Source organism: Lagopus leucura, unplaced genomic scaffold (assembly GCF_019238085.1).
Source record: "Lagopus leucura isolate 7727_CA_CO unplaced genomic scaffold, USGS_WTPT01 Super-Scaffold_100001, whole genome shotgun sequence".
Taxonomy (NCBI): Eukaryota; Metazoa; Chordata; class Aves; order Galliformes; family Phasianidae; genus Lagopus; species Lagopus leucura.
In genome coordinates, this window is record NW_024962262.1 from 100,833,674 (window position 1) to 100,846,095 (window position 12,422).

Consider the following 12,422-nt stretch of genomic DNA (forward strand, 5'->3'; position numbering starts at 1 on the left):
TGTAGAAGAAATATAAACGTGATTGTTAAGACAGTTTTTCAAACTTCCCATGACTGCATGGACAATTTTGGTTTTTATTTCTAAATATTTTCATTGCTTTTTTTCTTTTCTATTGAGGTAACTTTTCAACATATGGTATTTTCTTATTAAAAGCTGTTTAAAGATCTTTTCCTGAAAGTATGTTTCTGTCACGGTTTTATGATATTTGTTATCAGTATTCCACACCACAACATTATGTAGCACACAAGGAGTTAAAGAGTTAATGCTCCAGTTCCATGCTGTTGACCTTAGACACTCTTATGAGATGCTCCCCTTGGATCTTGGTTTCCAATTGCTAGCACCTGCAAGTATATAGTTGATAGTTCCAGGCACCTGGTTCTCAGAAGAGAAGATTTGTATCCCAAATTTTCACTGTTCCATTTTCCATTTAGAGGGAAAGATGAAACTTCCCGTGAGTCACAAAATGCTCCCTTTCTTTTACTTCTCATCTCTGTGGCGTGTGCTCCCTACCCGTCTCACCTTAGAGTAAGGCCTTTGGTTTTGGACACTCTCTCATTTAATTTGATTTACTGCCTTCAGTTCCAATTATATCGTATTATATTGCCTTGCATCCCACTATCACATTTAGTGAATTATTTTTCTCCCTTAGCTCACTGCTGCTGTTTTGTTCTTAAGTTCATCTCCCTATCCTTCCACATTTCCCCTCTCCTGGAGCATTGGTTGGTGGGTCCCTCCACCCCATTAGTCACAGAACTGGGCTGAACCAGCCCTAAACCTTGTACAATTTCTCCCCCAAATTCACAGAACTTCTTTCTGGAGATAACTAGGAATGGAGAATGAACTGCAAGAGAATTATTGATGCTGCGTTTCACCTTTTGGATATTTTATTTGTCACATACAGAGTGGATTCCTGAACTAATTTTCTATATAGTACTTTATAAGATGACAAACTCAGTGAGAGGCTGTTCTTGTCCTTAAGATGCAGAACTATATACAAGCAAATTGCAAATGTGACTAGAGAGAGAAACATTGATTCTCTTTTTCTCTTTCTATGCCATAATCGTGTAGGTTCACCCTGGCAGGCAGCTAAGTAAAACACAGCTGCTCGCTCACTCTTCTCAGGAGGCATAGGGTAGGAGAATCAAAAAGGTAAAAGTGTGAGAATTCATGGGTTGAGATAAAGGCTGCGGAATTGGTCTATGGATTATTATCCGGGCTAAGGGGGATCTGTGACACAATTGCAGGATGCAGGTGAAGTGCATTTTGGAATTGCACAGAATTTCTTGTGGGATGATTAGGAGCAGGGACAAAAGATGGAAAAAGGAGTTTAAGTGAGCTTCATTTTCAGTCAGCCTACAAGAGCTCCTCTACCCGCTCCCACCACAAAACAGCCATCGCGGGGCAGGGTCCCATGCCAGCCTTACACCCGAGACCCTCTCAGCTGTTCCCCCACCCCGTCCCCAGGCTGCAGGCTGCAATGCAAACTGCCCAGGGAGAGCCGCTCAGTGTCCGTACGTACCCTCCGTCGGCTCCAACGGGAGAAGCGTGCTTTCGGGAAAACATGCCGGAACGGCTAAGGCAGCTCCCCTCTGTCCTCCTCAGGAGCTTCCTCTCCTCCCACCTCAGCACGGAGAAGGGCACAGGCTCCCTCCCTCCCTCGATTTCCCAAGCCAGGTTTCAAAGGAGAGACAGCAAAGAGCACCTCACAGCTGGGCTCCAGCTGTGCGGCAGGAAGCTCCTCGGAAGACGGACGCGACCCACTGACTGCACCTAACGGACAACACGCACGCTGCCCCGCCACCAGGCCGGACTCACGTGAGCGGAAGAGCGCCCAGGCCCCGTCAGCGCCCGCCTGCCCGAGGGGGGGGGGGGGTTGGCGCTGGGTAGTAGGGGCGTGTCGACACGGCGCGGCGGGGGACGAGAGCGGGGTGACATGGGTCGGGTGGTCGTGGAGCTCTTTTACGATGTGGTGTCTCCTTACTCCTGGCTGGGGTTCGAGGTGAGGGGAGGAAGTGTGGAGGGAGACCGCTCCCGGGGATCCCGCGGTTCACCACGGCCGCTGGTAAAGGGGCCGAGTAGGCACGAGCGAGGGCCGGAGTCAGCCGAAGGGCGTCTCGTTTCCCTGCCCCTTAGGGCTTCCCTCGCTGCGACCAGAGCGGCACGGAGCCGGTGCGCTTATCGCAAGATCCCTGCTTCGTTTCCGTTTTGTGCTTGTTTCTGGTTTGCTTTGCTTTGCTTTGCCCATAATGTGTTTCGATTTTTGTTTTTAATCCCGTTTGCCGGGGACCTTTAAGTTTTTTTTGTGGCGGGTTGAAAACCAGGGGGCGTTTAGGAGGCACGTCCCAGCCGAACGCTTGTTTTTGCATGCAGATCTGCAGACATCTCTTGTCAATCTGGCTTGCCTTTCTGTGTTGCAGGTTCTCTGCCGATACCAGCACATATGGAATATTGATTTGCGCTTTCGTCCGGCTTTCCTTGGCGGCATAATGCAGTCAACTGGTAGCTAATGTGGGGAGGTTGGCATTCCTTAGTAGGATAGTTCTGTGGGTGATGGCAGAGCCAGCCTTAAACTCATTTTTGGCACCAATAGCAAAGTAAATATAGGGTCGTGGAGCTCAGCAGTGACCTAGAAGTCGGCTGCAAGGAATTTTGTGCTGTGTACCCCACAAGTGCTGCATGCGGAATGTGTAAATGCCACAAAGTTCTTCAGTCCTAAAATAGAATAACAATAATTCTACATGGAATGATCTTCTGAAAGTTTCAGGTTGAATTAAAACTAGAATAAATCTGTGGAACTCTTATAGTTTGTAATATACGTGAAGGATCAAAGAATATTATAAAATAGCACTTGGGGCCTTATTAGGATTCCCTGAGATTTATAAATCACGAAATTAACAATCCCCCGCCCTTGTTTATCAGTCCGTGGTTGTTTACCTTAAAAGTCATCAATCTGAATCAATACAGATGCCTATCAGGAAGTTTTCACCATTGTTTAAAACTGGTTCTGCTAATTTAAACTACCAGTCTCTGTAAAACCAAAATAAATTGTGTTTTAAATCATAGTGTTACATTTGGAAAATCTGCATACATTTTACTATTGCTGTATAAAATTGCTTTTCCTTGGGTATGTGTGTAGGTGAGATCTCATTTGTCATGTTTTGTTTTGTCCAGTGTTTTTATAGCATACTTGAAATCTTCTGCTTAAAATAGAACTTTTTCTGAAAGGTAACAAGCCTCCAGCATTGTTGCCAAAGCGTGCAGAATACATGCGGAAGGATATAATAAGGATGGCAAAATATTATCAGGTGCCTTTAACAGTTCCAGAAGATGTCTTCCAACGTATCCTTGGTAAAAGTAAGTAAGAGATTTAGCTTAGACAACATTTGTCAATCGTTGTTTAAATCCTCCATTACAGTAAAGGTTAAGAAAAAAAGAGAAGCCTCTCATTTGTCTGATTGGATCTTGTGATTATTCTTCAGAGAAGATAACGTTGCCAATAGCCTGGCTTAAACTTCTTGCATCCCCCTAGAGATACCTGCACCCTCTGTTTCTCGAAAGTGCCTATGTAGCAATGCATATAGCATGGGAAATAATCAGGAAGAACTAGAGGTCTGCGTGCAGTCACACAGACAGAGTGGGACGGCTCCTGTGACTGGAATGCTGTCATGGATGGCTCTGTCCTTTTAAGGAAAGGGAGACTGGTGAGGCAAGGTGGTGAAGTTGCCCTTTGTGTGAGAGAACAAGTAGAATGCGTTGACTTCCAGTTGAGGGGGAATGATGAACAAGAGGAGAGGTTATGGGTAAGAGTCAAGGGGTGGGCTAACATTGGTGACAGTGTTGTGGCTTGATCAGGAGGTGGAAGTGGAAGAGGCCTTCTACAAACAGCTGGAAGTAGCCCGGTGATCCCCAGCAATGGTTATCATGGGGGACTTCAACCATCCTGATGTTTGTTGGATAAGCGCCATGGCCAGGCACACAAAGTCCAGGCAGTTCATGCAGTGTGTTGATAATAACTTTCTGATGGAGGTGGTGGAGGAGCTAATGAATGGAAGTGTACTGCTTGACCTTGTTTTTACTAAGAAAGAGCTGGTCGGGGATGTGATGTCTGAGGGAAGCTTGGGATCAGTGAATCCCTAAAAGTAAGAAATTGGGGAAAGGTGGCAGGAGGCCTGTGTGGAAGAGCAAGGAACTCATGGATAAATTGAAAGGAAAGAAGTTCTATGAAATGTAGAGAAAGGGCCTGTCTGCCTTGGAAGAATATGGGAATGTTGTCAGGGCCTGTAGGGATGCAACGAGGAAGGCTAAGACCCTCTTGGAATTAAGCCTTGCAAAGGAGGTAAATGATAACAAGAAAAGCATTTTAAGTATGTCAGCAGTAGAAGGAAGACTAGAGAAAATGAGAGTCCCCTTCTAATTGAGGAGGGTGCCTTTGGTAACAGGTGATACTGAGAAGGAATTCTGAATGCTTTTGTTGCCTCAGTCTTCATTGCTAAGGCTAGCTCTCAGGAATCCCAGACCCTGGAGGTAAGAGAGAGAGTTTGAGTATAAGAGAGAGAGTTTGAGTAAAGGTGAACTTTCCATTGGCTGAGGTGGATCTGGTCAGAGAACACCTAGCCAGAGTCAACACACACAAATCCATGGGCCCCGATGGGATGCGCCCACTGAGAGAACAGGCAGAGGTGGTTGCTGAATTACTGGCTATCGTCTTTGAAAGATCCTGGCAAATAGGAGAGGTGCCTAAAGACTGGAGGATAGCCAATGTCACTCCAATGTTTAAAAAGGGCAAGAAGAAGGATCCAGGAAACTACAGGCCAGTCAGCCTCACCTCCATCCCTGGATAGGTGATGGAACAGCTTGTTCTGAATTCCATCTCCAAGCAATTGGAAGAGAAAAAGGTTATCAGAAGTAATCAACATGGATTTACAAAGGGGGTATCGTGCTTGACTAATCTGATAGCCTTCTATGATGTCATCACTGGCTGGGTAGATGGGGGGGAGAGCAGTGAATGTTGTGTGCCTTCAGCAAGGTGTTTGACACTGTCTCCCACAAAGTCCTTGTTATAAGACTTAGAAAATGTGGGGTAAATGAGTGGACAGTGAGATGGATTGAAAACTGGGTGACTTGCAGAGCTCAGAGAGTTGTCATCACTGGTGCAGAGTTTAGCTGGAGGCCTGTAACTAGCTGTGTTCCACAGGGGTTGGTTCAGTGTTCAGTCTTGTTTGACGTAATCTTCAACAGCCTGTGTCAAGGGATAGAATCCACCCTCAGCAAGTTTGTTGATGATACAAAGCTGGGAATATTGGCTGGCACACCTGAAGGCTTTGCTACCATTCAACAAGACCTGGACAGATTGGAGAGATGAGTAGAGAGGAACCTGATGAGGTTTAACAAGAGCAAGTGTAGTCTTGCACTTGGAGAGGAATAACTGCATTGTGCATCAGTTCAGGTTAGATGATAACCTGCTAGAGAGAAGCTCTGCAGAGAAGGACCTGGTGGACAGAAGGTTGGCTATGAGCCAGCAGTGTGCCCTTGTGGCCAAGAAGGCCAGTGGTATCCTGGAGTGCATTAGAAAGAGCATGGCCACAGGTCGAGGGAGATTATCCTCCCCCTCTACTCTGCCCTGGAGAGGCCACATTTAGAGACTACTGTGTCCAGTTCTGGGCTCCCCAGTTCAAAAAAGACAGGGATCTCCTAGAAGGAGTCCAGCAAAGGACCACAAAGATAATTAAGGGCCTGGAGCATCTCCCATGTGAAGAAAGGCTGAGTAACCTTGGGCCTGTTCAGCCTAGGGAAAAGACTGAGAAGGTATCTGATAAATGTTTATAAATATCGCAAGGGAGGTGGGAGGCAAATGGTTGAGGCCAGGTTCTTCTCAGTGGTGTGTAGCCATAGGACAAGGAGTAGTACATTCAAGTACTACTTGAACATAGTAAGTTCCATACCAAAATGCAGAAGAAATTCTTTACAGTAGGGGTGATGACAGAAATGGAATAAGTTGCCCAGAAAAGTTGTGGCATCTCCTTCTGTGGAGATATTCAATACCCATCTGGATGCCTACCTGTACGACCTGTTGTATGGTGCCTGCTTTAGCAGGGAGTTTGGACTCGATGATCTCTCAAGGTACCTTCCAACCCCTGTGATTCGGTGAAGATGGATTCTCTGTCCATAGCCTCTCCCTGTATCTGTTAGCAGTAAGAAATGTGTGTGTTTTTTAACCATGAAAGGAAGTTCTGAGGAAAAAAACTTCCAAATTAACACTGAAGATACAGTTGATTCAGCAGAAATGTTACTATTTGGAAATAGTTACAAATAAGATTATACTGTATTTAGGTAATACCTCTTAAAACTCTTACCTGTTAGTGACTCTGTGCCATGTTTCAGCATGTTTCTTTGTTTCCACTAATTCCAGACACTCTTGGAGCCATGCGTTTCATCACAGCCATTGATATGACACAACCAAAGTACTTGGAACCCTTATCTAGAGAGTTCTGGTTACGTTTTTGGTCACAGGTCAGTATTTATGAAGCCTTGATCCTTTCTGTCAACTTTTCTGACTCGCTTCGTTAAATGTGAAATGTGAGCAAAAGAAAGGAAAAGTCTTTCAATTAGAAGTCATGGAAGGAAACATGAGGTCATCAGTGTCCATCTTGGTTTCAGCTGGGCTAAAGTTAGTTTTCATGATGGTGGCTGATACGATGCCATGTTTTTGATTTAGGAGAAAAATAATGTGGTTAAAAAACTGATGTTTTAGCTGTTGCTGAGCAGTGCTGCACAGAGCCAAGGACATTTCAGCTTCTTGTAGGCTCTGCCTGTGAGGAGCTGGGATTGCTCAAAGAGCTGGGAGGGGACAGAACCAGGATTCTGTGATGCTGTATGTAATGATAAAAATGGGGTTTTTGGCTGGAGGGAAGCTGCTGCTCAGGGACTGGGTGGGCAGTATTTGGCATATGGTGAGCAATAGAACTGCTCATCACTTTTGTGCATACGTGTGTGTACGTGTGTATATACACACATATGTATATATTCACAATTTTCCCCTTCCTTTTCAGCCCTACTAAAGTGTCTTTGTCTCAACCCACAGTTTTACCTTTTTCCAGTTCTCTCCCCTATCCCACTGTAAGGGTAGAGGTGAGCCAATGACTGTGTGGAGCTGAGAGTCTTGCCAGAGTAAACCACAGCAGTAATTCAGGAGTCACTGCAAGAAAAGAACTCACTTCTAGTTGTCTTAATTTGCTGTTCCTTATTATTTTCAGTATTGAGAGTACTACAGACTGAGAGAATCAGCAGTTTGTGTCAGAACAATCTTTGATTAGGTAACTCAAATGTTTTCCTGAAAAAACTTCTCCAGCAGGGACAACTAATGTTGTTTTATTTCTGTTTTCTTAGGAAACTTCCTTTCAAGTCCAGAACTGAGCTCTTGTTCATGTTAAGCAAACTACTTATTTTCTTCTTTTAACAGCATGAAGATATCAGTCAGGTGGAGAGTATTTTGGCTGTAAGTCTCTTCTTTTTGTTAGTGCTTCTGCTTTTCTGGTTTATTCTTACTGATTACTTGGATCAGTAACAACCATGGAGACAGCTTAGTGTGCCTTTATTATTATAAATTTTTGAAATGACCACTTGGAGATTTTAAAATTTTCTGCTTGAAAAAAGTGGGGGTTTAACTTTCCTACCTGATCTGTTTCAAATTTTATTTATTTATTTATAATTCTTATACTCAGAATAAAAATCTCCTTTTTTTTTCTTTTTTTTTTTTTTCCTAGTTCATATAGCAAAACACCTGGAATGGAAAATGAATTATTATTAATTCAGTTTTCTTAACAGTGGTTAAAGAAATAAGTAGTCTCCAGGATGCCCTGAGGTTTTGACATTATGCATGGATGAAATCTTCTTGTGAAATGGTTCACTTTGCCAGGAAAGTTGATGCTCCTTGAAATGATGGAGCGAGGTTTTTACTATTAAATTTAGTGTTGTATTGCCATCTTATGTGTTTAGAAATTGCAGTTGTCTTATATAGTCTTTTGCAAGTGAGATTTTGTTTATGGCAGTTAAGGCTGTAATGGCATCTAAGTTTATGTGTCCCTATTTAAGGAATCTCCTTTCTATGTTTCTCTATGATTCTATGATTTTATTATTAAGTTACTGGAACGTGAAGAAAAAAAGAATTGCCTGTGCCTAAGAGATACAGGCTCTACTATCTGCCATTGCTATTTGAAACTTGTAGTCCAGCTGTTTCCCCAGTCTACTCATTGCTTTTTTGTTTCATCTTAACACATCTCTTCACTGGAATTTCAGAAAATGGTGGCACTTTATTTATCTTTCCAAGAGACAAAATTTGAACTCCAAGTAATTTAGCCATTCCTTGGCAGTCTTTGAGTGTATCCATGTTCAGCATGGCAGGGATGTAGGCATCTCCTCGTTTGCTTCTGTCTGTATTTTTTTTTTCCTGCCCCTACAGCAAATATTAGACCTTCCTCTCTTGTAGAAATAAACCATCCAAGGCCGCAATAGGTTGCAATCTTTTTTCATCTGAGTATTTAGAGGAGAATTTCTTTTACACAGTGTTTGAGAAATGGTATGTTGTTTACTTGATACAGTTCCATATGTGCCTGTAGTATTATTTATTTTTTTTAAACCCAGTTCTTAGTTAGCAGTGACTTCTTGTAACTTCCTATAGAACCAATGTAGCCTCAGAATCCTGACCCAGTCCTCCTGAATGCTCCTCCTCTGAAATGGTGACAATCAGATATTATGTCTGTGTGCAAAGGTTGCAGTCTAAATGCTTTGTGTACCATGCTTGCACAACATTTTGTATTATTATCAGATTACTCATGTGTATCTCCCACTCAAGTAGAGTTAAAAAGAGTTACTGATCCTCCTGGTATGGGAGGAGGAGAAAGTACAAGAAAATGTGGTTTCTAAGTGAAAGAAAAAGTGACTGTGAGCATTTTCTCTCAGGATTACTTTTACTTTTCTTGAAGGACAGGGGAAAAAAAAAAAAAAAGCAGGTAGATGTTAGGAAATCAGTGTTCTTTGTGAGATAGTTTTTAAAAACACCATGAGTTACAAGTATCTGAGCTCCTATGTGGCCACACTTGTACTACAAAATGTTTCTGTCTTAGCAAATATTACACTCAGTATTTTCTCTGGAATGCCTGAATAAAAACCAGCATGTTTAGAGCTTCAGGGACTAGAAGTTAACAAATGAGAGTGGATTGGGAATAAAGCAAGATAATGAGCAAGAAGGACTTCAAGAATATTTTGTGATTTTTTTTTTTTTTTGTAATAAACTTTTTAAGTAAACTAATGTAATAAACATTGAAGAAAAAATTTAATTAGTCCATAGTAGGAATTAGAATATGTTGTATTAGAGCATGCCTGATTTTATTGTCACTTGTCAGGTAGCAGAAAAGACTGGGCTATCCTCTGAGCTCACCCAGAAGCTACTTGAAATGATTTCATCCCCTGAAGTGAAGAATCGTCTGAAGGACACAACTGAGGAAGCGATAAAATATGGGGTGAGGTGCTTCCAATGCCTTTTGATGTCACAGCTAGGCATTCCTTCCCCATTAAGAACACTGGGAAGCAAGGAACAATGAAGGTGATGGTTATAAAGCACTATACAGACCATCTCTCTTTTGCTTTTTGAACATGTACAAGCTAACTCACTGGTAATTTATTGCATTGTCATCTGGGAAGCCCATTCAGCCCGTTCAAGTTGATTGACAAGAATGGGCAGCTACAGGGCCAGAATCAAGAAATACCATCTATCACTACTTTAGATAAAACTGTGGGTTTACCACACTGCTTTTTTTGCTCATTCAGGAGGGGCGTACAGTCTTTGGAGAGCCCTTTACTTTCTGATAGCTCCATTAGACTCATCTTTCAGAATGAAGTTCAAATGAAGAGAAGGCAAGAAAAGTCAACATTTTGGATTTTATTCCTGAACACTGATCATGTGCCTACAAAAGTTTCTCTCATTATAACATTCACAATTTAATCTCCATGCTGTCAATAGGCTTTTGGGATGCCTGCTGTTGTGGCACATGTTAATGGAAACCCTCATCTCTTTTTTGGCTCTGATCGTTTGGAGCTGCTAGCTAGCATTATAGGTGAGTGTGTGAAATAGTAAATATGAATGAAATAGTGTTCATGTTCTTCAAATATAAAATAATGTTGACTGTACTTCTCAAGGGATGAAACTGCTTTCTGGAATGGATTTTAGTACATTTAGAGTGACCAAATATGTAGTCCTTTTCCCAGGGAAGAAATAATCTGAGTTCTCCAACCTTTCTCATTGGTGTGGTTCAAGGTTTTGTGCACCATGCGCCATTCTTAAATTGCTATTAAATTTGTTTAGATTTCAAAATGTTCATATTTAACTACTTGATACTGGGTGTTACATCTTGGATAAGATTAAGACTGAGTGACACTGACTTTCTGCTATTCTGACATTTTACCTTAAATCTGTTCCTCCTCAATAAACAACATGCTATCACAGCTCTTAAATCCGTAGTTCATTGTTACATAACTACACAATTTTAAACAGAAATCCATTGACTGACCATCCTCTTTGATGGGAATGTACTTATTTTCATTTCTCTTAATAAAATGCAACTAAACTTGGTCACCTGAGTTAGAGGGAATCTGATCTTAGATTTGGCTGCACTTGGAGAATAGGAAAGCAGTGACTAGAAAGAGTTGTGTGTAATTAGGTCCAATGCATTTGTGGAAAAATGTCAGCAGCAGATCATCATTAATGTAAATTAAATTTGGTCATAGACTAAACAGAAGGAAACTTTTGTATGCTTGTTTTCTTTATTTGAATGGGTTTGGATTATTTAAAAATATTCTTTGTGAAAATGAGAGTAAAGAATATGAAGTTTTAAACAGCCGTTTTGATCATTTCTAATCCTAACTGGAATGCTCTTCCCTCTTCCACTAGTTTCCACTTCAAATTGTTTCTCTGATTGCCCAGCCTCTTACCCTTCATACTCTTTCCTCTAGCCCCTGAAAAGAAGTAGTCCTTAAAACATTTGGCTTCAGCATAGCATTCAGGACCTGCAGAATTTCTTATCTGTAACAGAGGAAATAATTCTTCCATACCACTTCATTTGTAACTATGCAGTGAAGGATGCTGGAAGATGCCTGAAGCATGACATACAAGAGAAATATTTGTGTTCCATCATCAGTATTTGCCCTTTGAAGGAAGAGTAGGAATAGACGTTCAGCTGCATAAATGTGACTAGACAATTATTTATCTGTATTAAATTTTAACTCTTTATGTGCTGATTTGTCTTGCAGGTGAAAAATGGCTGGGACCAGTTCCCTCAGCTCCAAGCCCAAAACTGTGAAGTCTTGGGGAAATACCTAAGAATGAAAAGACAACACTTACATATATGGTTGATCTTTGGTGATTATGTATCCAATTTTATAGAGAGATGGCGTTCTCTTCCTTAACTGCTAACTCTACAGATCAATTTCATTTCTAGTTAAGAAGTTTGAGATTTACCAGTATGAACAATCTGATCTGTTCTTTACAAATACAAATGTATTGCTTTCAAAGATTAATGTTTAACATTAAAGATTTAACTTCTTTCAGGTTAAAACGTAATCTTTTTTCCAACCGAAAGTATAAGGATTAAATTATTATGGGACCAATATCTTGATGTTTAGAGTTCTCATATCTTCCCACTTGTCAAACACACGTACAGCCTAAGAGAAGTTGCCCACATTTGCCTTTTAAGTCCAAGATACAACAAGGACGGAAGAAGCACAGGACAAGGCATTCATGCTTCCTTTCACCTTGCAGCACAGCGATCTGGGTATCAGTATCTGGGAAACGAGTCAAGTACTTAAAAAATAACTGCTCCCTCAACTGGACAGTATTTATACCTGCACTCATGTGACTGACACTGGAGGTCACCACACATGCACATTCATAGGCACCAGCTCCAGCCCTTGCGGAGGTTTTTAATTAATGCCAATTTTGCAGTAGCATCCTTGGAAAACAGTGGCAAACATGATGTAAGCTCAGTTGGCAACTAAACTCGACTATGCTTTGCTGCCTCAAGAATGGCCTTGTTGCTGACTGTTCAACAGTGATCTAGGATGTGACTATGAGGGACTTGGCGTTATACAGTCTGCAGGGGGGAAGATATGCAAACAATAAGATTAAAATCAAAACACTTAATTTGGCACTCCCTCCTCTGACTACAGTCCTTACAATTTGCACATTAAAATTGTTTGAAAACTTGGCCTCACGTTGGCTGAATTGGAATAGCGTATTTGACTTGATTTGTGTGAGGCTTGATTTTTCAATGTTTTCTCACTGCCTCTGATGCATCAGTGAAGGAAGCAGAAGGCCTAGAAGCAGCTGGTATCTCTTTTTGTCTCTTAATGTTAAGGTAAAACATATGCTC

The 12,422-nt window shown here is 41.7% G+C and overlaps 1 protein-coding gene across 1 annotated transcript; it reads left to right on the top strand.

The window, feature by feature from the left end:
- The first annotated feature begins 1,895 nt into the window (after positions 1-1,895).
- Positions 1,896-11,609, top strand: GSTK1 (glutathione S-transferase kappa 1). The gene is made up of 8 exons (XM_042867495.1): positions 1,896-1,999; positions 2,418-2,499; positions 3,226-3,354; positions 6,410-6,510; positions 7,460-7,495; positions 9,402-9,518; positions 10,019-10,112; positions 11,305-11,609. Exons 1-8 carry the CDS (start codon positions 1,934-1,936, stop codon positions 11,352-11,354), a joined length of 675 nt encoding a protein of 224 aa, XP_042723429.1. The 5' UTR covers positions 1,896-1,933; the 3' UTR covers positions 11,355-11,609.
- The last annotated feature ends 813 nt before the right edge of the window (positions 11,610-12,422 follow it).